The following is a 17934-nucleotide window of genomic DNA, read 5'->3' on the forward strand; positions in this document are numbered from 1 at the left end:
AAATCCCAGGAGTGTCTGATACACTGCAGTTTTGCCATTGTTGTTTTGTATCCCGGGAGCTAGGATTAGGAATCATTGCACGCACCATGCCCAGCCAATGCCAAGCAGACAGCTGCGCAGAACCACAGTACTGGACTTGTTTAGCCAAAATGTGCTCCTCGTGCCCAGCAGCAGATTAAATCAAGTTATCAATTAAGCGCGCGCAGCTGGCTACGCAAGTGCACAGGAAGCCGCGTCGTGCTCGCATCCGCGCGTAGTTGGTGATGCATGAGATCCGTCACAGGAAGCTGTTCCCATTCGTCCATATATATGTATGTACGTCGTCACGCGCTGTGCTCGATCGCATGCATCTACAGCACACTACACCACGCACACAGTAGCACAATCTCCCTGTCGATGATGGCACCAACCTCTGCGGCGGCTGTGCTATTCCTAGCGGCGCTTATGGCCCTGCAGCTCTCGGCATCCGCGTCGCCGCCAGCACCGCCGATAGGGCAGCCCGGCTGCAACACCACCTGCGGGAGCGTGAGCGTGCCGTACCCCTTCGGCTTCGGGCACACCCACTGCTACTGGCCGGGGCTCAACCTCACGTGCGACACCACCCACGGCGGCCCCCCGCGGCTGCTCCTCGGCGACGGCACCATCCGTGTCACCGACATCTGGGTCTCCGGCTCGGAGCCGACCCTGCGCGTCGTGCGCGAGGGCTCCCTCGTAAACTCCTCCTCAACTGCCGCCGGCGGCGGCGGCGGGTGGAGCGCCTCGTTCGGCCGCGGCTTCACGGAGCACGGCTACCTGCTGTCGTTCGACAACGAGCTCGTCGTCTTCGGGTGCAACGTCGTCGCAACGCTCCTGGCCGACGGCATCGGGGGACCGAATTCGAACAACACTGCTGGGAGAATCACCGGATGCGCCAGCCAATGCGCCAAGAAGTTCAATAGTGGCGGCGAATTCTTCATCGACACTGGGGACGTGGAGGGCGTCCCGAGCGGCGATTGCTCCGACGGATCCTCGGGGTGCTGCCGGTATCCGCTCACCATGCCCGCCCCGCCCACACAAGTGCAGGCCGTGCAGCTCTACAGCGGGAGCGACGACGCCGTGGAGGCGGCCGAGAACCAGCTGCCCGTGAACGTGTTCGTCGCCGAGAATGGGTGGATCGGCAACATGTCGACGCGCGCCGACGAGGTCGGGGAGGTTCCCTTCGTGCTCAAGTGGAGCGTCACGCGCGACCTGCCGCCGGGACCGGAACTGGACGACCGGAGCCGGTGCGCCGACCACGTACGCCGCGCGCTGTGCAAGAGCATAAACAGCTTTTGCTGGAACGCCATCCCAGGCCCAGGCTATACCTGCCAATGCGAGGTTGGTTACGACGGCAACCCTTACCTCGCCGGCGCCGGCGGCTGCAAAGGTTGGTTTAATTATTTACTACTCCGGTCAGATCGTAATTAATAATCAAGTTAACTAGTCGATCTTATACGTGGTGTGCATGAATTAATATAATTAAGCAGTTGTTCATTCATAGTGTCAACTAGCTATACATGTACAGCTGCAACTACCTTCTTTCAATCTATCAATATGTGCTCCCGCACAGGCTAGTTAGATATATCTAATAATTATTTATCTCACGATCTCTTTAACCAATTAAATAGTGACACACACACACATTATGGTTAGTATTTTAATTTTATTTTGATGCGCTTTAAGATTTTATTATAATAATATAATTTGATTCAGATTTTTGGTTTATTTTAACTTTTTATTATGTTACGATTGGATAATATATATAAAAATTTAGGAGGTTACTTTAGTCTATTTTTATAATGACAAATGTGAGTAATTTATTAGAAAAAATAACAGATCCAATGACTATTATGATTAGAGTTGCCGAATTGATGGTCAGATATTTTTTTATTTTTATGAGAATTTGTAGATTTTCTCTATTTTTTAGACCGTCCACTTAAGATTCTAAGTGACTTCATCTGGAGCGGTCTGGAGCGGTGTACTTTGGCCACCACATAGTTAATATTAAAAAATTGAATAGTATGTATATATATAAATTATATATATGGCCAAAATATATACAACAGGTTCTCTAGCTAGATTTTGGACCATGAGGTTTATTTTCTTAGTACTTACTCCGTCCCAAAAGGTATGCAATTCTCACAATCCAGGAGTCAATCTATCTTAACTTTGACCAAACATATATATAAAAAAGATGAATACTGATGTATGATATCGAATAATTATAATTAGATTTATCATAAACTATATTTTCATACCATATATATTTATAGTTATAAAAGATAATACTATTATTTAAACTTATTTTCACTGAGTCTAAATCCAGAATCGCACGGTTTCAGGGAGTACATTCTCTGTCCATAAATAAAAGGATTTAGCCCCAGCTATGGGGTTGCAAAAGTAGGATGAATAACAGCCTAGTTATTCCTGTGAAAGATTGTAGGGTTAATCTATACAAGAAAGAAGATGGGTTACGGTTGCCAAATGATAAAATAATATGTGTTGGAGTCTGAAGTGGTGGCCAAAGTATACTATAGTCCTGTAGCTATGAATTAGAAAAAACTACGAGTAGTATATGCTTAATTAGAAAAAAATATACAACCAAAATACATAGATTCCATAGTCCTGTAGCTATGAATTAAGCATTGTACAAGATAACAAATAAACAAGTCTAATTTAAAAAAATCAAGCCAAAATAAAGCCACAAGGATCCGACAACACTATTAGATTCCAAATATTCACTGACGTGAGTTGTTGAAGTGGCCGAGAGGGGCCCCCCTCCTGTACTGGCTGACGATTTGGATTGGACCATTTCCTTTGAGTAAACTATTCACTGACAAGGAATTCGGACCATGTGCACTACTGAGCAAAGGTCCGGTCAGCCACCTACTGCCATCCCTAAGTAAATATCCACAAATCTTGTAGTGGATGAGCAAACTAATAATTTCCAATGTTTGATCTATTGGAGCCTTTTTTTACCATATTTTGGTTAGTGCGGTGCCATTTTCTGCCCCGTTTGGATCCACTGGACTAAACTTTAGTCATGTCACGTTGAATTTTTTGTTACTAATTAAAGATATTAAATGTAAATTAATTATAAAACTAATTGCATAGATGAAGGCTAATTTGTGAGATGAATCTATTAAATCTAATTAAGCAATAATTTGACAATGTAGTGCTACAGTAAATATATGCTAATGATGGATTAATTAGGCTTAATAAATTCGTCTCGCGAATTAGCCTCCATCTATATAATTAGTTTTATAATTATCTCAAATTTAATCCTCCTAATAATTAGCATCCGGGGGCTAAACTTTAATTAGTCCCTGGTGTTACCTATATATCAATTTACTGTAAAGTGGGTCATCTTGAACACATGCATAATTAAGTGCATTTGTTAATCTGTGCGATTCATGCCTGCAGATATCAACGAGTGCGACTTCTCGAGTGAAGAGAATGGGTGCTTCGGTGAATGCATCAACACGATCGGCTCAATGTACTGCCGGTGCCCGCATGGAACCTATGGCAACCCCGGCGTCAAAGGTGGCTGTGCCAAGGTCAACCCCACTACAGGTCAGTACATACACACCCGCGCTCTTGATGACAATTCTTGCTGCGTGGGAGTAGTAATCTCATGTACATTTTCAGCAGATGATGCACCGTTGCCTACGGTAGAGCTGTAAATCTGGGCCGTGCTTAATGGGCTGGCACGAGCACGGCCCGAAAACCTGGGCACGAAGCCCGGCCCAGCACGAAAACAACTGGGCCGTGCTAGCACGGCACGAAGGGCGGGCTGGGCCGTGCCTGAGATTTCGGCCCATCGTGCCGCCCGGCACGGCACGGTGTCCTGGGCCGTGCCTGGGCCGGCCCGGCAGCTGCAGATCTGGAGGATCACTAGTGTTAATTTCTTGTAATTTTTGCCATTGTGGAAAAAAAACCTTTCAAATGGTGGTATTCATGATCTGTGGGCCGTGCTTGGGCTGGCACGGCCCGAAGGTGGCCCGACGTGCTTTTGGGCCGTGCTGGGCCGTGGTTTCAGGTTTTAGGCCCAGCACGGCACGGCCCGGTAAAATTCCGTGCTTTATCGGCCCGGCACGGTTCAGCCCGAAGCACGATGGGTCAGTGCCGTGCCGGCCCGACACGGCCCAACTTTCAGCTCTAGCCTACGGTACGGTGGCTCCGGCGCCGATAACGCTGCCCAACAACTGCAACGACACCTGCGGCGACGTGCGCGTGCCGTACCCCTTCGGCTTCGGGCACTCCAACTGCTCCTGGCCGGAGCTCAACCTCACCTGCGACACCAGCCATGGCGGCACCCCGCGGCTGCTCCTCGACAGCAACGGCACCCTCCAGGTCGTCGGCATCTCCTTGTCCGACTCCACGGTGCGCGTCATCCACCACACCCGCATCACCCCCTTTGACGTCGTCTCCAACTACTCCCGTGTCGACAAACGTGACGTCTTCACGGATGCTGTGAGGTTTCAGCTCCCAGAAATCAGTGAGTCCTACATGCTGTCGGCCAGGAACGAGTTCCTCTTCTTCGGGAACGGCGTGCAGGCCACCCTGTACGGGCACAAGTACAGAAACGGCAGCGGCGGCGCCTACAGCAACATCACCGGCTGCGTCTCCAGCTTCAGCTCCGACCAATTCCAAGAATACCGGAACTGCTCCGGCCGCGACGGCTGCTGCCATGCGCCCATCTTCCCAGGCAGCACGCCCAAGAAGATGGAGTTCAGAGGGCTCGTGAACACGGGCCTGGCCAACGACATGCCATTGGCGTTCGTCTCAGAGGAGGGGTAGTTGGCTGCCCACTGGTGGGACATGACCTTAAACAGGAACGTTAGTCTCAACGAATGGGGCCGCCGTTACTTCTCGTCTCCCCTTGTTCTACAGTGGGCGGTCAAGCAAGGCTTCCCAGCACCTGCCGGCAATTCATCGGGACAGTGCCCCCGCGACGTGGCCAGCCGGCTTTGCAGGAGCGACCTCAGCAGCTGCCGACAAGAGAATGGAGGCTACACGTGCTATTGCGACAAGGGTTACCAGGGCAACCCTTACATCGTCAACGGATGCAAAGGTCACTATACTTATTCTGATTTACTCAAGTGTACACTTATGAAACGGGGTGTCAATTATATTGTCGTTTATAGATTTTTCTAGTCACCTAATGGTCACAATCTTACAGATATCGACGAGTGCAATATCATACCAAAGAGGTGCTTCGGTGTCTGCAAGAACTTGGCTGGGAAATACAAGTGCAGGTGCAAGCTAGGAACATTTGGCAACGCCAACAGGCCCGACGGCTGCGTCAGCTTATCCATTGTTTTGTCTAAGTTCATCAAGAAAAACAAAATTGCTTTGTCAGCTGCCAGTGGCCCGGTGCTCCTTCTCTTGGGTCTTGGCATAATGTTAATACCCCGTAAGATTGAACAACACAAGATGAAAGTGCTGAAGCAAAAGTATTTCAAGCAAAACCGCGGACAATTGTTGCAGCAGTTGATGTCGCAAAGAGCGGATATTGCCGAGAGGATGATCATACCATTGGATGAGCTTGCAAAGGCGACAAACAATTTCGACAAAGCTCGTGAACTTGGTGGTGGAGGACATGGTACTGTTTACAAAGGAATTTTATCGGATTTGCATGTTGTAGCCATCAAGAAGTCAAAGATTACAGTCCAAAAAGAAATAAATGAGTTCATAAATGAGATGGCAATTCTCTCACAAGTCAATCACAAGAATGTGGTCAAACTCTTTGGTTGTTGCTTGGAGACTGAGGTGCCATTGTTGGTTTATGAGTTTATTTCCAACGGAACCCTTTATCACCATCTTCATGTTGATGGGCCAAGGTCACTATCATGGGGCAACAGGTTAAGGATCGCCACAGAAATAGCTACTGCTCTTGCCTATCTTCACTCGGCAGTTTCAATCCCAATAATCCATAGGGACATCAAGTCCACTAACATACTTCTTGATGATACCTTGACAGCAAAGGTATCAGACTTTGGAGCTTCAAGGTACATTCCTATTGACAAAACAGGGTTGACAACAAGGGTTCAAGGGACAATAGGATACTTGGATCCATTGTACTTTCAGACCAATCGACTCACTGAGAAAAGTGATGCCTACAGTTTTGGAGTAATTCTTGTAGAGCTCCTTACTAGAAAGAAGCCATCTTCATATCTGTCACCTGAAGGTGATGGCCTGGTTTCTCATTTTCTAGACCTACATGCCGAGAGAAATCTTGTCGAGATAATAGATCCACAAGTTATAGAGGAGGGAGGCGAAGAAGTCCAAGAAGTTGCTGCGCTTGCAGCTTCATGTATAAACTTATTAAGAGGTGACGAAAGGCCAACAATGCGACAAGTGGAACATACACTAGAGGGCCTTCGAGGTTCCAAGATGCGTAAGAATCATGGTATGGTAGCAGCAGATTTGGAGAATGATAGCATCGAGTTTAGAGCTTCGTCATCAACAAAACAAGGACAAGGATTTGAGGAATCAAGCAGAAGATACAGTTTGGAGCAGGAGATGATGATGTCTGCAAGATACCCTAGGTAGCACTGCATGCTATGTGTGCCTTATGCATTAGCATAATAGATTTGTTAACTTCTCCTAGCCATAACTTGATGTGTCATGATAACATGAACCAGATCCTCTGTATCTTATTTCTGTTGCTTTGGTTTTCTTTTTAGCATGATTCAGCTGTACGTACCTTTCTCAAAAGCAAAAAAGGCATAGCAGATCAGAGTTGGTTGATCTGCTTTTGTCTATGTGGGCCAAAGTTAATAGACTGTCATTTGGCATTATTTGTCGTAGCTTTGTGAGGTTTGCATTACGAAATCTGCTGGTTCTCCCTACTTCGCTTCGCCGGCTCATTCCTACTATGGCCTTCCGTTGGAACACGCTCGCTCAACAAGAGGGCGCACACGTCTTGCGCATACGCCATCCAGCCATCCAGGGCATACGCACGACGGGGATCCCATAATCATCTTCCTGACAGGTGCCAACCCCGTCTCAGACGACCGTCTCGTTCGTTCTGCCGCCATCATCTCCGACTCTGATTCGTGGTTCTCGTCGGACTCGTGGATTGGAGCCCCCTCCGGTGATGCTTTTAGAGCAAATATTATAAAAGGCTGCAAGAAGGCTAAATGCTGAGGTGGAGGAGAAAGAAGAGGTGAGGTAGGCTACAAGCTTGCAGCCAATTTGAACACAAGAACCAAAAATTTTTGTGAAAAAGTCATATGGGCTTTACATTAATGATGAAGGACTGACTAGTATACTAGTTGGCCAAAGGGAACAAAAGGGGCTACCAGCCCCCCCCCCCCCATTTTTTTAGATCCCTACATCTTTTTTTCTTCACGATTCGGAATTACAATATGAAGCTGCCAAGTGATCTACACATGTTGGGGCAAACTGCCACTCATCCAGCCAATTATCACATGAAACTTGTTTAGCTAAAGTTTCCAGAGTCAAAGCATCGAGGCCATGGGGCTGGTACTGACCCACAGCCCACAGTTAGGCAACGTCACAAACCCAACAGACAATGTATTCCCTACTCTAGTCTAAAACCCAGTTGCTATGAACAAGTAAATCCATCGCAAATTGAAGAAGATCCAGGGAATGAGGAGTTGGAGGGTCGCAGAGCGGCGGAGGGCGATTCCAGGTGTGCCCCGTACGGAGGCGCGCGGTCGTTGTCACGCCTATGGCTATTGACTTGCCTTTCCTTGATTTTCCGCTCCCTTTGAAGTTTTTGCTGGCTCCGCCACTACGGTCCAGCGGAAGGAAAAATCCACACCTCGTTTCACCTCGCGCTGGCTCAGTTCGCCACCGGTTCGCCTCGTCGCAGCGCCCGCGCGCGGCTCACCCGTCAATCGGCCACCACAAGAGTGCGGGCCCACCTGACGGGAGGCCGGACTGCCGGAGGGGATACCTGACAGATGGGGCCATCGGGCCACCTGTCTTCAGCAGCCCGAGCCGCGCGAACCCGAACTTGAATCGGACAATGAACTGGTTATCAGCGCAGCAGGTTCCGTGTCGCCAAGCTTCAGGTTCCGTCTCGGATTAATATAATACAACCGTGCAATTTGTGCCTGTAAAGTATAAACCCATGATCATGGGTTCGTGTAACCACGTATTGCTAATAATTCTGATGACGATGCCGCCGCCGCCACACTGCGCCTGGGGCTGGCCTTGCCGCGCCCCCAGCTTCGGGCGGGCGCCGCCGCCGCGGCGGGAGGTGGAGGCCGTGGTGTGGGAGCCGCTGCCGGACCTCGAGGCAGCGCCGCCGCCGCCGGCGATGCCCGGCGCGACCGATGAGGAGGTGGTGGACTGCACGGAGGTACCGGCAAGGTTCTTCACCGTCATAAACCTCCTCCGGGTACGAAGAACAACCGCTCATCCCGTTCTCGTGTAGCTTAGCTTTTCCAATCCCACATGCTGCGTTTGCTGTCGATCGTAGAGCTCTGTGACCAATCTGATGAATGCTTGGCGTCTCTCTGAAAATCTTTTTGCTTGCTGTTTCCGCAGGGAGTGCTGGTCGCACTGTGGGTGTACATGATCTATGCAATGGTACAATACGCGAGGAGTCACCGCCACGAAGAAGGCTGGGAGATCATTGTCATGGTTGAATTTGTTATCGCCTTGGGGGTCACTCCTTACTTTGGCATTGCGGCTCAAGCCTTGGATGACGCTGAAAGTGTGACGTAGGGCATGGGGTTGTATTTTTTTTAGTTATATACTTCTAATAACGAGATGTATTTGCGTGCATTTAGTTTTGGTAGCTTGTGTGTGAGACGATCAACAAAATAGATTTTTGCAGTGATTTGAAAAGGGAAAATTTCTTGTTTGATATTGAAAGATAATTGAATCCCCTCTATGGTATTAATTTTTTTTTATCTCCTTTATATGACACTAGGCAAATATGCTCATGTGTTGCTACAGACACAACAGAATGTTCATCGTATCGGCAACTCCAATTTTCGTGTATCTTCATCGTGTTCTTTGGCAAAGCAGAATGTTCCAATTTATCATTTCCTTTTTGCGGTAGTGATGACATTATAATTCAAAATGCTAGTAATGCTGCTTACATGATCGTAATCGTACCAATTCATCAGGATCTCTTCTCAGTGACTGCATAGCGGCTCAAAAACTTCAAGTGGGCGTCTTTTTGGTTGGCTTGAAGCAAGTGAGCCATAAAGGCAGCTCCAATGGGCATTAGAGCATCTCCAAGAGCTCTTGTATCTTGAGTAAGTTGGCTAAAAAAAAAGAAAATAAGACATAAAATCACATCCAACAGATTAGCTATCTACCTCGTTTTCTATCTCATTTTGTATTTATGGGGTGTGTTGACACAGAATCGCGTCAACACACTCGAATGCGCTAGCACACGCGAACGATCGTCAAAACGATCAACACCCACGAAGCCCTGAGCAGGCCGGTCTGACCGGTGCCGTCGACCGGTCTGACCGGTGCAGGCAGGACGTCGCCGGAAACCTAGAACAGCGAGTTCGGGAGGGACCCCGTCGGAGCTCGTGAACGTAAGATTGTCTTAAGGTCGGCAGGCCACTCAGAACGTCTTCAAAATCCGTCGAGACGAAAGAAGAAAGCAATCTAGGGTTGGAAAATGCTAGAGTTTGAGAGATAAAAGTAATGTGATTTTTTGTATTGATTCGATTGGAAATAACCTCAATCGGCCTTAACCTTTATATTTATAGGCCGGGGAAAACGTACCCCTTCACGAGTAGGATTACATGAGAACTCTTTAAAAAACCCTAATTCTACTCGGACTGTACAGACCAGACCGGTCTGACCGATCGGCCCGACTGGTCAGACCGGTCGGCCTCGGCAGGTGCCAAATTTGGCTGTCAACATATGCTCCCCTACTTTTTAGTGAGTTTACAAGTTAAAAAAGTAAAACAGAAGTATTCTATACAACACTAGGGTCTAAAAAATACTGCTAAGGACGATTTTCACAAACCGGCCATCTTTTCTTCATGCATCTTGCCACACGCTGGGGTAGAATTTCTTCAAGTACTTCCCATTGATAGCTCTAGGTAGTCGATCTCCTTGCAGCGTCTCCATCATGTAGGAATTCCCGAAGATAACTTTAACAACTCTATATGGACCCTCCCAACTTGGCGACCACTTACTAAACTTGTTGCTTTTCATCCCAAGAGGCAATATTGTCTTCCAAACTAGATCTCCAACCTGAAAAGATTTACCTTTTACCTTCTTGTTGTAAGCTCTAGCAACCCGAAGCTTGTCCTTTTCAATCTCTTTTAAAGCCTTCATTCGCTTGTCGGTCACTACATCAATGTTATCCATCATTAAATAATAATAATCAACGGCGGAAAAATCATTTTGCTTGGCCAATCTATAAGCGTCCAGATTTACCTCGACGGGCAAAACGGCCTCTTGACCATACACAAGCTCAAAAGGGGTAACTTTAGTAGCACCATGACGAGATATACGATAAGCCCACAATGCTTCGGATAACACCTAATGCCACCTCTTAGAATTTTCTTCTATTTTTATCTTGATAAGTTTGATCAAAATCTTATTGCTTGACTCGGCCTGTCCATTGGCCTGAGCATAATATGGAGATGAATTGAGCAACTTGATCTTATAAGATTCGATAAATGCGCGTACCTCCTTTGATATGAATGAAGAACCTTAATTCATAGTCAAAGTTTGAGGAATATCAAATCTATGAATAATATGCTCAGTTATAAACTCAATCACCTCTCTATGTGTCATATTCTTCAAAGGAACTGCTTTGGTCCACTTAGTGAAATAATCTGTAGCTACTAATACGAAGCGATGTCCCTTTGAAGATGGAGGATTAATTTGTCCAAGAAAATCCAACCTCCAATCTCGGAACGGCCATAGTTTAATGATAAAATGCAACGATGCAGCAGGTATCAATTGCAAATCTCTAAACCGTTGACACTCTTCGCATCCTTTATAATATTTAAAGCAATCTGAAATCATGAAAGGCCAATATAAACCGGCTCTCCTAAGCAACCACTTCATTTTAGGAGCCGATTGATGTGTACCACAGATACCTTCATGAACTTCTCCCATAGCAACTTTAGCCTGATCCGAGTTCAAACACTTAAGAAGAAAATCTTCGGCGGTTCGACGATAAAGTTCATTATCAATCAAAACATATTTGAATGCTGCACACCGAATATTCTTATCTGCACCACGACCAGGATCTTTAAGATAGGAGATTATAGGAATTGTCCAGTCCTGATCTTCGGCCCTTTCCACGGCCGAATCGGTGTTTTCTAGTGACTGGGTGGTCAGACCGGTCTCTGGACCGGTTAGACCGGTCTGAGCGGTCAGACCGGTCGAGTCAACCATTTTGACCGGTTCGTCCAGAACCTGCAACTCGGTTTCGGTCTGCCTCGGTTTTCTAATGTTGAATTTTCCTTTTCTAACATTATAACCAAATGCTTGCTGAGCCAGCGTATTAGCCTGTCCATTTTCTTCTCTTGGTAAATGTCTTATAACGAATTCATCAAAAGAAGAAATAATATCTAGGCACTTATCAAGATATGCATTTAATGAACCATTATAACATTGGCATACCTTGGATACTTGCTGCACAACGAGAAGCGAATCACCAAAAACTTCAACATGCTTCACGCCCATGGATTGTAAAATCTCCAAACCAAATAATAATGTTTCATACTCAACTTGGTTATTTGCGAAATATTCTTCTAATCGGTTTGAGAATTCAAAAACAGCACCACTTGGAGATATAAGGATAGCACAAATTCCTCTTCCATCATCACAAACTGATCCATCAAAATAAAGCTTCTATGGTGTGCAAAAAATATGGCCGATTTCTAAATCATGCTCATCATTAATCCGATGGTCAATAATGAAGTCCGCTACGATTTGACCTTCCATAGATTTCAAAGGTTCACAAGCCAAATCATATTCAATTAAAGCATATGCCCACTTGCCGATTCTACCACTTAAAATTAGCTTTTGCAACATATGTTTTATTACATCGGTTTGACACACTACTATGCAAGCACTAGATAGTAGATAATGTCGCAATTTAGTACAAGCATGATACAAAGATAAGCACAACTTTTTAATAAAAATATACCTTATTTCCGCATCAATAAGTCGTCGGCCTATATAAGTAACAACATACTCCTTCCCTTCGGTCTCTTGAGTCAAAACAGCTCCAATAACTTTATCTTCGGCCGCTATATAAAGTTTAAAAGGAACACCTCTCCTAGGTGCTTTAAGAACCGGTGGCGAAGACAAGTAGTATTTAATTTTCTCAAATGTCTCTTGCTGTTTTGCCCCCCAAGTAAATTCGGCTTCATTCTTTAACCGAAGAATGGGAGTAAAAACATCAATCTTTCCGGACAAGTTAGAAATAAATCTTCTCAAGTAATTTACCTTGCCCAGAAACTTTGCAAGTCTTTCTTGCAAGTAGGAGCCTCAACTTTTCTCATGGCTTCAATTCTTTTAGGATCAATCTCTATGCCCTTATCATGAATAATAAAACCAAGGAACTTTCCAGCCGATACTCCAAAAGCACATTTGAGCGGATTCATCTTTAAACCATACCGACACATCCTTTCAAGAGCAAGCCTTAAATCGGCTAAATGAGAATCCAAATCAGCCGATTTAATCTTAATATCATCAATGTACACTTCCAAGATGACACCAAGCAAATCATAGAAGATTAAATTCATAGCCTTTTGATAAGTTGCACCGACATTCTTCAAACCAAAAGTCATAACCACCCACTCAAATAAACCAACAAATCCGGGACACACAAAAGCCATTTTAGACGTATCTTCCTTGGCCATAAATATTTGATTGTAACCTGCATTACCATCAAGAAAACTAATAACACGATATCCCGACACTTCATTAATTAGCATATCGGCTATAGGCATAGGATATTCATCCTTGGGAGTAGCTTTATTGAGATCTCTAAAATTAATGCAAACACGAATCTTGCCCGAATCTTTCTTTTCAACAGGCACAATATTAGAGATCCAATCTACATAACGACAAGACCAAATAAAACAAATATCTAATAATGGATTAATCTCCTCTTTAATTCGGTCATAAAAACTAGGATTGAAACGTCTAGCCGGTTGCTTATAGGGTTTAAAACCGGCTTTGATTGGTAAACGATGCTCAACAAGATCACGACTCAATCCCGACATTTCAGAATACTCCCAAGCAAAACAATCGATATATTCTTTTAATAACTTTATTAAATCGGCTTTAAACTCAGCTGATAAATTTTTGTTTACAAAAGTCGGTCTAGGAATAGTACCATTACCTAGATCTACCTTTTTTAAAGGATCAGCCGACGTAAAACCTTGGCCCAGCTTATCCATATCTTCTAACTCTTTAATAGTTTCGCACTTATCGTTTGTACGCGCCTGATAGTGCTCAATGCGCTGCTGGAGCTACTCTGCATTGGACCGGTCTAACCTACCGGTCTGACCGGTCGGCTCTGATGGCCGATCCGAAGAGGACTGGTCTGACCGGTCGTGGGACCTGGTCTGACCGGTTGCACCTGAGTCATCTGTTGGACTCATCTTCATAGCATTAAATGATTTAGTCGATTTTCCATCGGCTTCAGAGTAGCAGGAACAAAACCCTCCTTGGTGCAACTGATAAGCTCATAATCGGACAAATCCAAGCCCGATAAGCACTTGATGTTGTCATTGGCACCAATAGAGTTGGAATCGGCGGTAGCAATAAAGGAAGAAGTATCACCAGGTACAATCTCGACCTCATCGCTGATCCACTGAATAAGGAACTGATGCAAGGTTGATGGAACACATTGATTGGCATGAATCCAATCACGGCTAAGTATTAAACTGAAGTTACCTTGCACTTCCGAGACAAAAAAGGCTGTGGCAAGTGTCTTGCTTCCAACGGTCAACTCCATGGACGCAACCCCCTTGGCACCAATGGGATCACCTCCACTCACGCCGCTAACCGTCATGTTGGTCTTGATCAATTCCTCGTCCTTGCCGCCAAGCTTCTTGTACAATGAGTAGAACATAAGATTTACAATGGCCGCACCATCCACCAACATGCGGGAAATCAGCTTTCCATTAATATGTCCCCTCATGTAGAGGGCCTTCAAGTGGTTATCCGATTCCTTGGGCTTCTGGAACACAGCATCACGAGGCCCAAACTGAAGATGACCCACCTCCTCTTCGGGAATTATGAGGTAATCTGAAGATATATGTACAACATTAATTTCTAAATTATTGCGCTCTGGAGATGCCTCGTAATCCACCAACTCTTCATCTTCCTTTGCTGGAGGAGCTGGTTTCACTTCATCAACATGAGAAACTGAAACAGGCACCGCTGACTCGGCTGTACTCTCTGGACTGGGCTCAACCGGTCTGACCGGTGGCTCAGGGCGATCTGACCGGTCGGGAATACCGGTCTGATCGGTTACCGGTGTCGGTTCGACCGGTCCCTCTGCTGGCTGGTCAACCAACTTGACCTTCCACACATTGCCTTGAGGGATCATAGGCATGTACTTGTTGAAGTATTCATCCCTCGCCTTCTCTGGCTCCTGCTCTCTCTTCTCTTTGTTGCGGAGGCGCTGAAGCTTCCTCTTTTGGGTATGCGTCAACCCCTCGGGACACCAACGGGGTTGATGGTACTTGTCCGCCACCTTGCTGCCACTAGCTTCATGATTGTTAGCAGTAAAAGGTTTCTAGATAGGAGGAGCAGAAGAAGTAGCCGATTTATCAATCACCATCGGCTCTTTACCCTTATCTTGTACAACCACCTTAATTTCGCTGATCTAAACAACAGTATCAGCCTTGGTCTTCTCTGAAGCGGCCTCTGGTTGCACCTCTTACTTCCTCTCCTTTACGCGGTATTCAACCAGTGGAGGAGCAAATCGTACCGGTCTCTGCTGAGACCGGTTTGACCGGTCATATACGACCGGTCTGACCGGTTGGGGCTGTGGCACCGGACCAGATTGGTTTGGCCCCAATCGGTCATGTACTGGTGTCCTCGGTCTTTCCTTCCTCTGATGTGGTGGTGGGTACGACATTGGAAAACACTGGAGTCAGATTCGCTCATGTTCTCAAACTGGATTAACCGCATTTGACGCCGGCGGGGACCAAGGCATAGTAACATACACCTTATGTGGAGGGAACTGCAGATAATCACCTCTGCGCCTGATGAACTCCCTCCTTGGAGGTGAAGCATTGCTCCGACGTGGTGATGAACGAGGTCTCTTTTTTAATGGCCGATCTTGTTGAACGGCCTTAGTGTACTTGTTTAGCAATTGTCCAAGGGTAGGCCCCTGATTTGCACGCCTCCCTTGCAACTTTGGCACATTTGTCTTCCAATTACCCTCTTCCGGACGTTTTGGCTTGAATGTCCGGGACTGCTCCCTGGGCCGGTATGACCGGTCGTTGGACCCGGTCTGACAGATTGATGCTGCCGGTCTAACCGGTCGCGCCTGGACAGCAGGCTGACTGGATGAACCTGCTTGCCCCCCCCCCCCCGGCTTAGGAGCATTCACAAAAATCCTCAAAGTCGGCTTACCATCAGGAGTCTTCTCAACAACGACTTCTCTGGCCAGAATCTTGTCATTTGCATTCATCGACCACGGATCTCCAATCACAACATTCTTCCCTTGAGCCCCTTCGGCTTGCTCTGGCTGAAGGAGGACCTTTGGATTGTGTAGTTCCAAAGTATGGACAGGGAAGGGAGTCTTGTCCACTTGCATCTCAGAAAGTACCAATCGTCTTTCATCTACAGCCGATTGGATCTGTCGACGGAAAATATTACAATTATTAGTAGCATGCGAGAAAGAATTATGCCACTTACAATATGCATACCTCTTTAATTCCTCCGGCGATGGTATAGCATGAGATAAATGAATGTTTCCATGTTTAAGTAATTCATCAAAAATTCTATCGCACTTGGAAACATCGAAAGTAAATTTCATCTCATTTTGCCAATTCTTTTGAATCGGCTTGAGCGAAGGACATGTATAAGGTTTGTCCTTAGATGGCCAAACAAATTCAGCGGCATACACTCCTTTTTCTTCATCGTCTGAACAGTCGGAATCATTCTCAACAACATGCGTGTTGGACCGATGAGGCATAAAAGAATTCTTAGAATTTTTGTACTTAAATTCAACACCAATGGCACGCATTTGTAAATGATTAACTGTAATGAAATCAAAACCCTCAAGTTTTTCTTTCAAGTAGGAATGCAAGCCATTAAATGCCAAATCCGCCAAACCCTTTTTCGAAAGAGATGAATTAAAGCATCGGTTTTTCAAAGCTTTGAATCTTTGGAAATAATCTAAAACCAATTCATCTTAGTTTTGTTTAACCGATGTCAAGTCTAGCAATCTAATTCGGCTTCCCCACTAAAGAAGTGATCATGAAATTTGCGCTCTAACTAATTCTAATTCAAAATCAAACCCGGCGCAAATGAGGAAAACCAAGAGAAAGCGGTCCCGGTCAAAGATAAAGAAAATAAGCGAACCCGCAAAGCATCATTAAGACCCGCTTCTCCCAATTGCAAGACATATTGGCTAACATGCTCCCAAGTCGTACGAGAATCGTCACCATTAAATTTAACGAACTTGGGAACGCGCCAACTAGCAGGATATGAAACAAAACCAAACTCGGGAGGATATGGCTTTTGATATAAACGTACCCACCCATATCAATCCCAAGTTTAGATTTAAGAACACCGGCCAAATCTTCCTTGAATCTGGTGAAATCGGCCTGATAAGTACTGCTGGCCGATGCATGCAAAGAAGATGGAATACGTTGTGTGTTTGGACTGGTGTAAGCCGTGTTGGTATTGGGAATTAGTCCTCGGTGAGGTCCAGATCCCTGCTGTGATGTACCATGAGGTCCTGTATGCAACACCATCTCATTAGTTCGGCTAGGGGCGGCTGAACTAGGGATGGAAGTGTGCGATGCAGAGGGCATTGAGTACTGCCCTGTCAGACCGGTTGACGAGACCGGTTGGACCGATGGTGCATGGACAGTAGATGGCAGTGGAGATTGCCCTGAGAACGAGTTCGGCATCATCCCATAGAATTGATCTTGGGAAGCAGATGTGCCAGCCGAATTCGCCTCTGAGAATTGTGCGCTACCCTCAACAGTTTTCCCCTTTTTAAGCACTGCAATCTCGTCGTTAAGCCCAGCAAAAGTCTCTTTCGCGGCTACTTGTGCAGCAGATATTTTCGAATCTACCATGAGAGAGAATTGCTTAACTAATTCAGAGGGGTCATTAGGGAGTACCTCGATCTTGTCTTTCTTGAAGGATGACATCATGAACTCCCCAACCCTCTTGAAAAGGCTTCCTCGCTCTTTCTTGAATCCTTGAAAGAAGTTTTCCTTCAGGTGCTCTTCAGCGATGAGGTAGGCCTGGCACTCTCTTTAGTGAGATCCTCCATGGTCGCCTTGATGACGTTAGATCCACTGATTTCAGCCTTCTCGGAGCCCATCTTGATGGAGAAACTATATTAGATCGGTTTTAAAATTAGATTAATCTGTTCTCCAGCGGAGTCGTCAAAAAGTATGTTGACACGGAATCGCGCCAACACACTCGAATGCACTAGCACGCGTGAACGATCGTCAAAACGATCAACACCCATGAAGCCCTGGGCAGGCCGGTCTGACCGGTGCCGCCGACCGGTCTGACCGGTGCAGGCAGGACGTCGCCGGAAACCTAGAACAGCGAGCTCGGGAGGGACCCCGTTGGAGCTCATGAACGTAGGATTGTCCTGAGGTCGGCATGCCACTCAGAACGTCTTCAAACGCCGTCAAGACGAAAGAAGAAAGGAATCTAGGGTTGAAAAAGGCTAGGGTTTGAGAGATAAAAGTAATATGATTTTTTGTATTGATTCGATTGGGAATAATC

General features: G+C 46.2%; 1 protein-coding gene across 1 annotated transcript; it reads left to right on the plus strand.

Annotated features, from left to right (window-relative positions):
* The first annotated feature begins 444 nt into the window (after positions 1-444).
* Positions 445-6573, plus strand: LOC120645408 (wall-associated receptor kinase 5-like). The gene is made up of 3 exons (XM_039922193.1): positions 445-1405; positions 3442-3595; positions 5328-6573. The coding sequence occupies exons 1-3, from the start codon at positions 445-447 to the stop codon at positions 6571-6573; spliced, it is 2361 nt and encodes a 786-aa protein (XP_039778127.1).
* Positions 6574-17934: the final 11361 nt, after the last annotated feature.

The sequence above is a fragment of the Panicum virgatum genome, chromosome 8K (genome assembly GCF_016808335.1).
Source record: "Panicum virgatum strain AP13 chromosome 8K, P.virgatum_v5, whole genome shotgun sequence".
Lineage (NCBI taxonomy): Eukaryota > Viridiplantae > Streptophyta > Magnoliopsida > Poales > Poaceae > Panicum > Panicum virgatum.

Coding starts and splice junctions, on each gene's coding strand:
- LOC120645408 (XM_039922193.1), top strand. CDS start 445: ATGGCCCTGCAGCTCTCGGCATCCGCGTCGCCGCCAGCACCGCCGATA. Junction 1,406..3,441: donor CGGCGCCGGCGGCTGCAAAG/GTTGGTTTAATT, acceptor TCATGCCTGCAG/ATATCAACGAGTGCGACTTC. Junction 3,596..5,327: donor GTCAACCCCACTACAGGTCA/GTACATACACAC, acceptor CGGCTGCGTCAG/CTTATCCATTGTTTTGTCTA.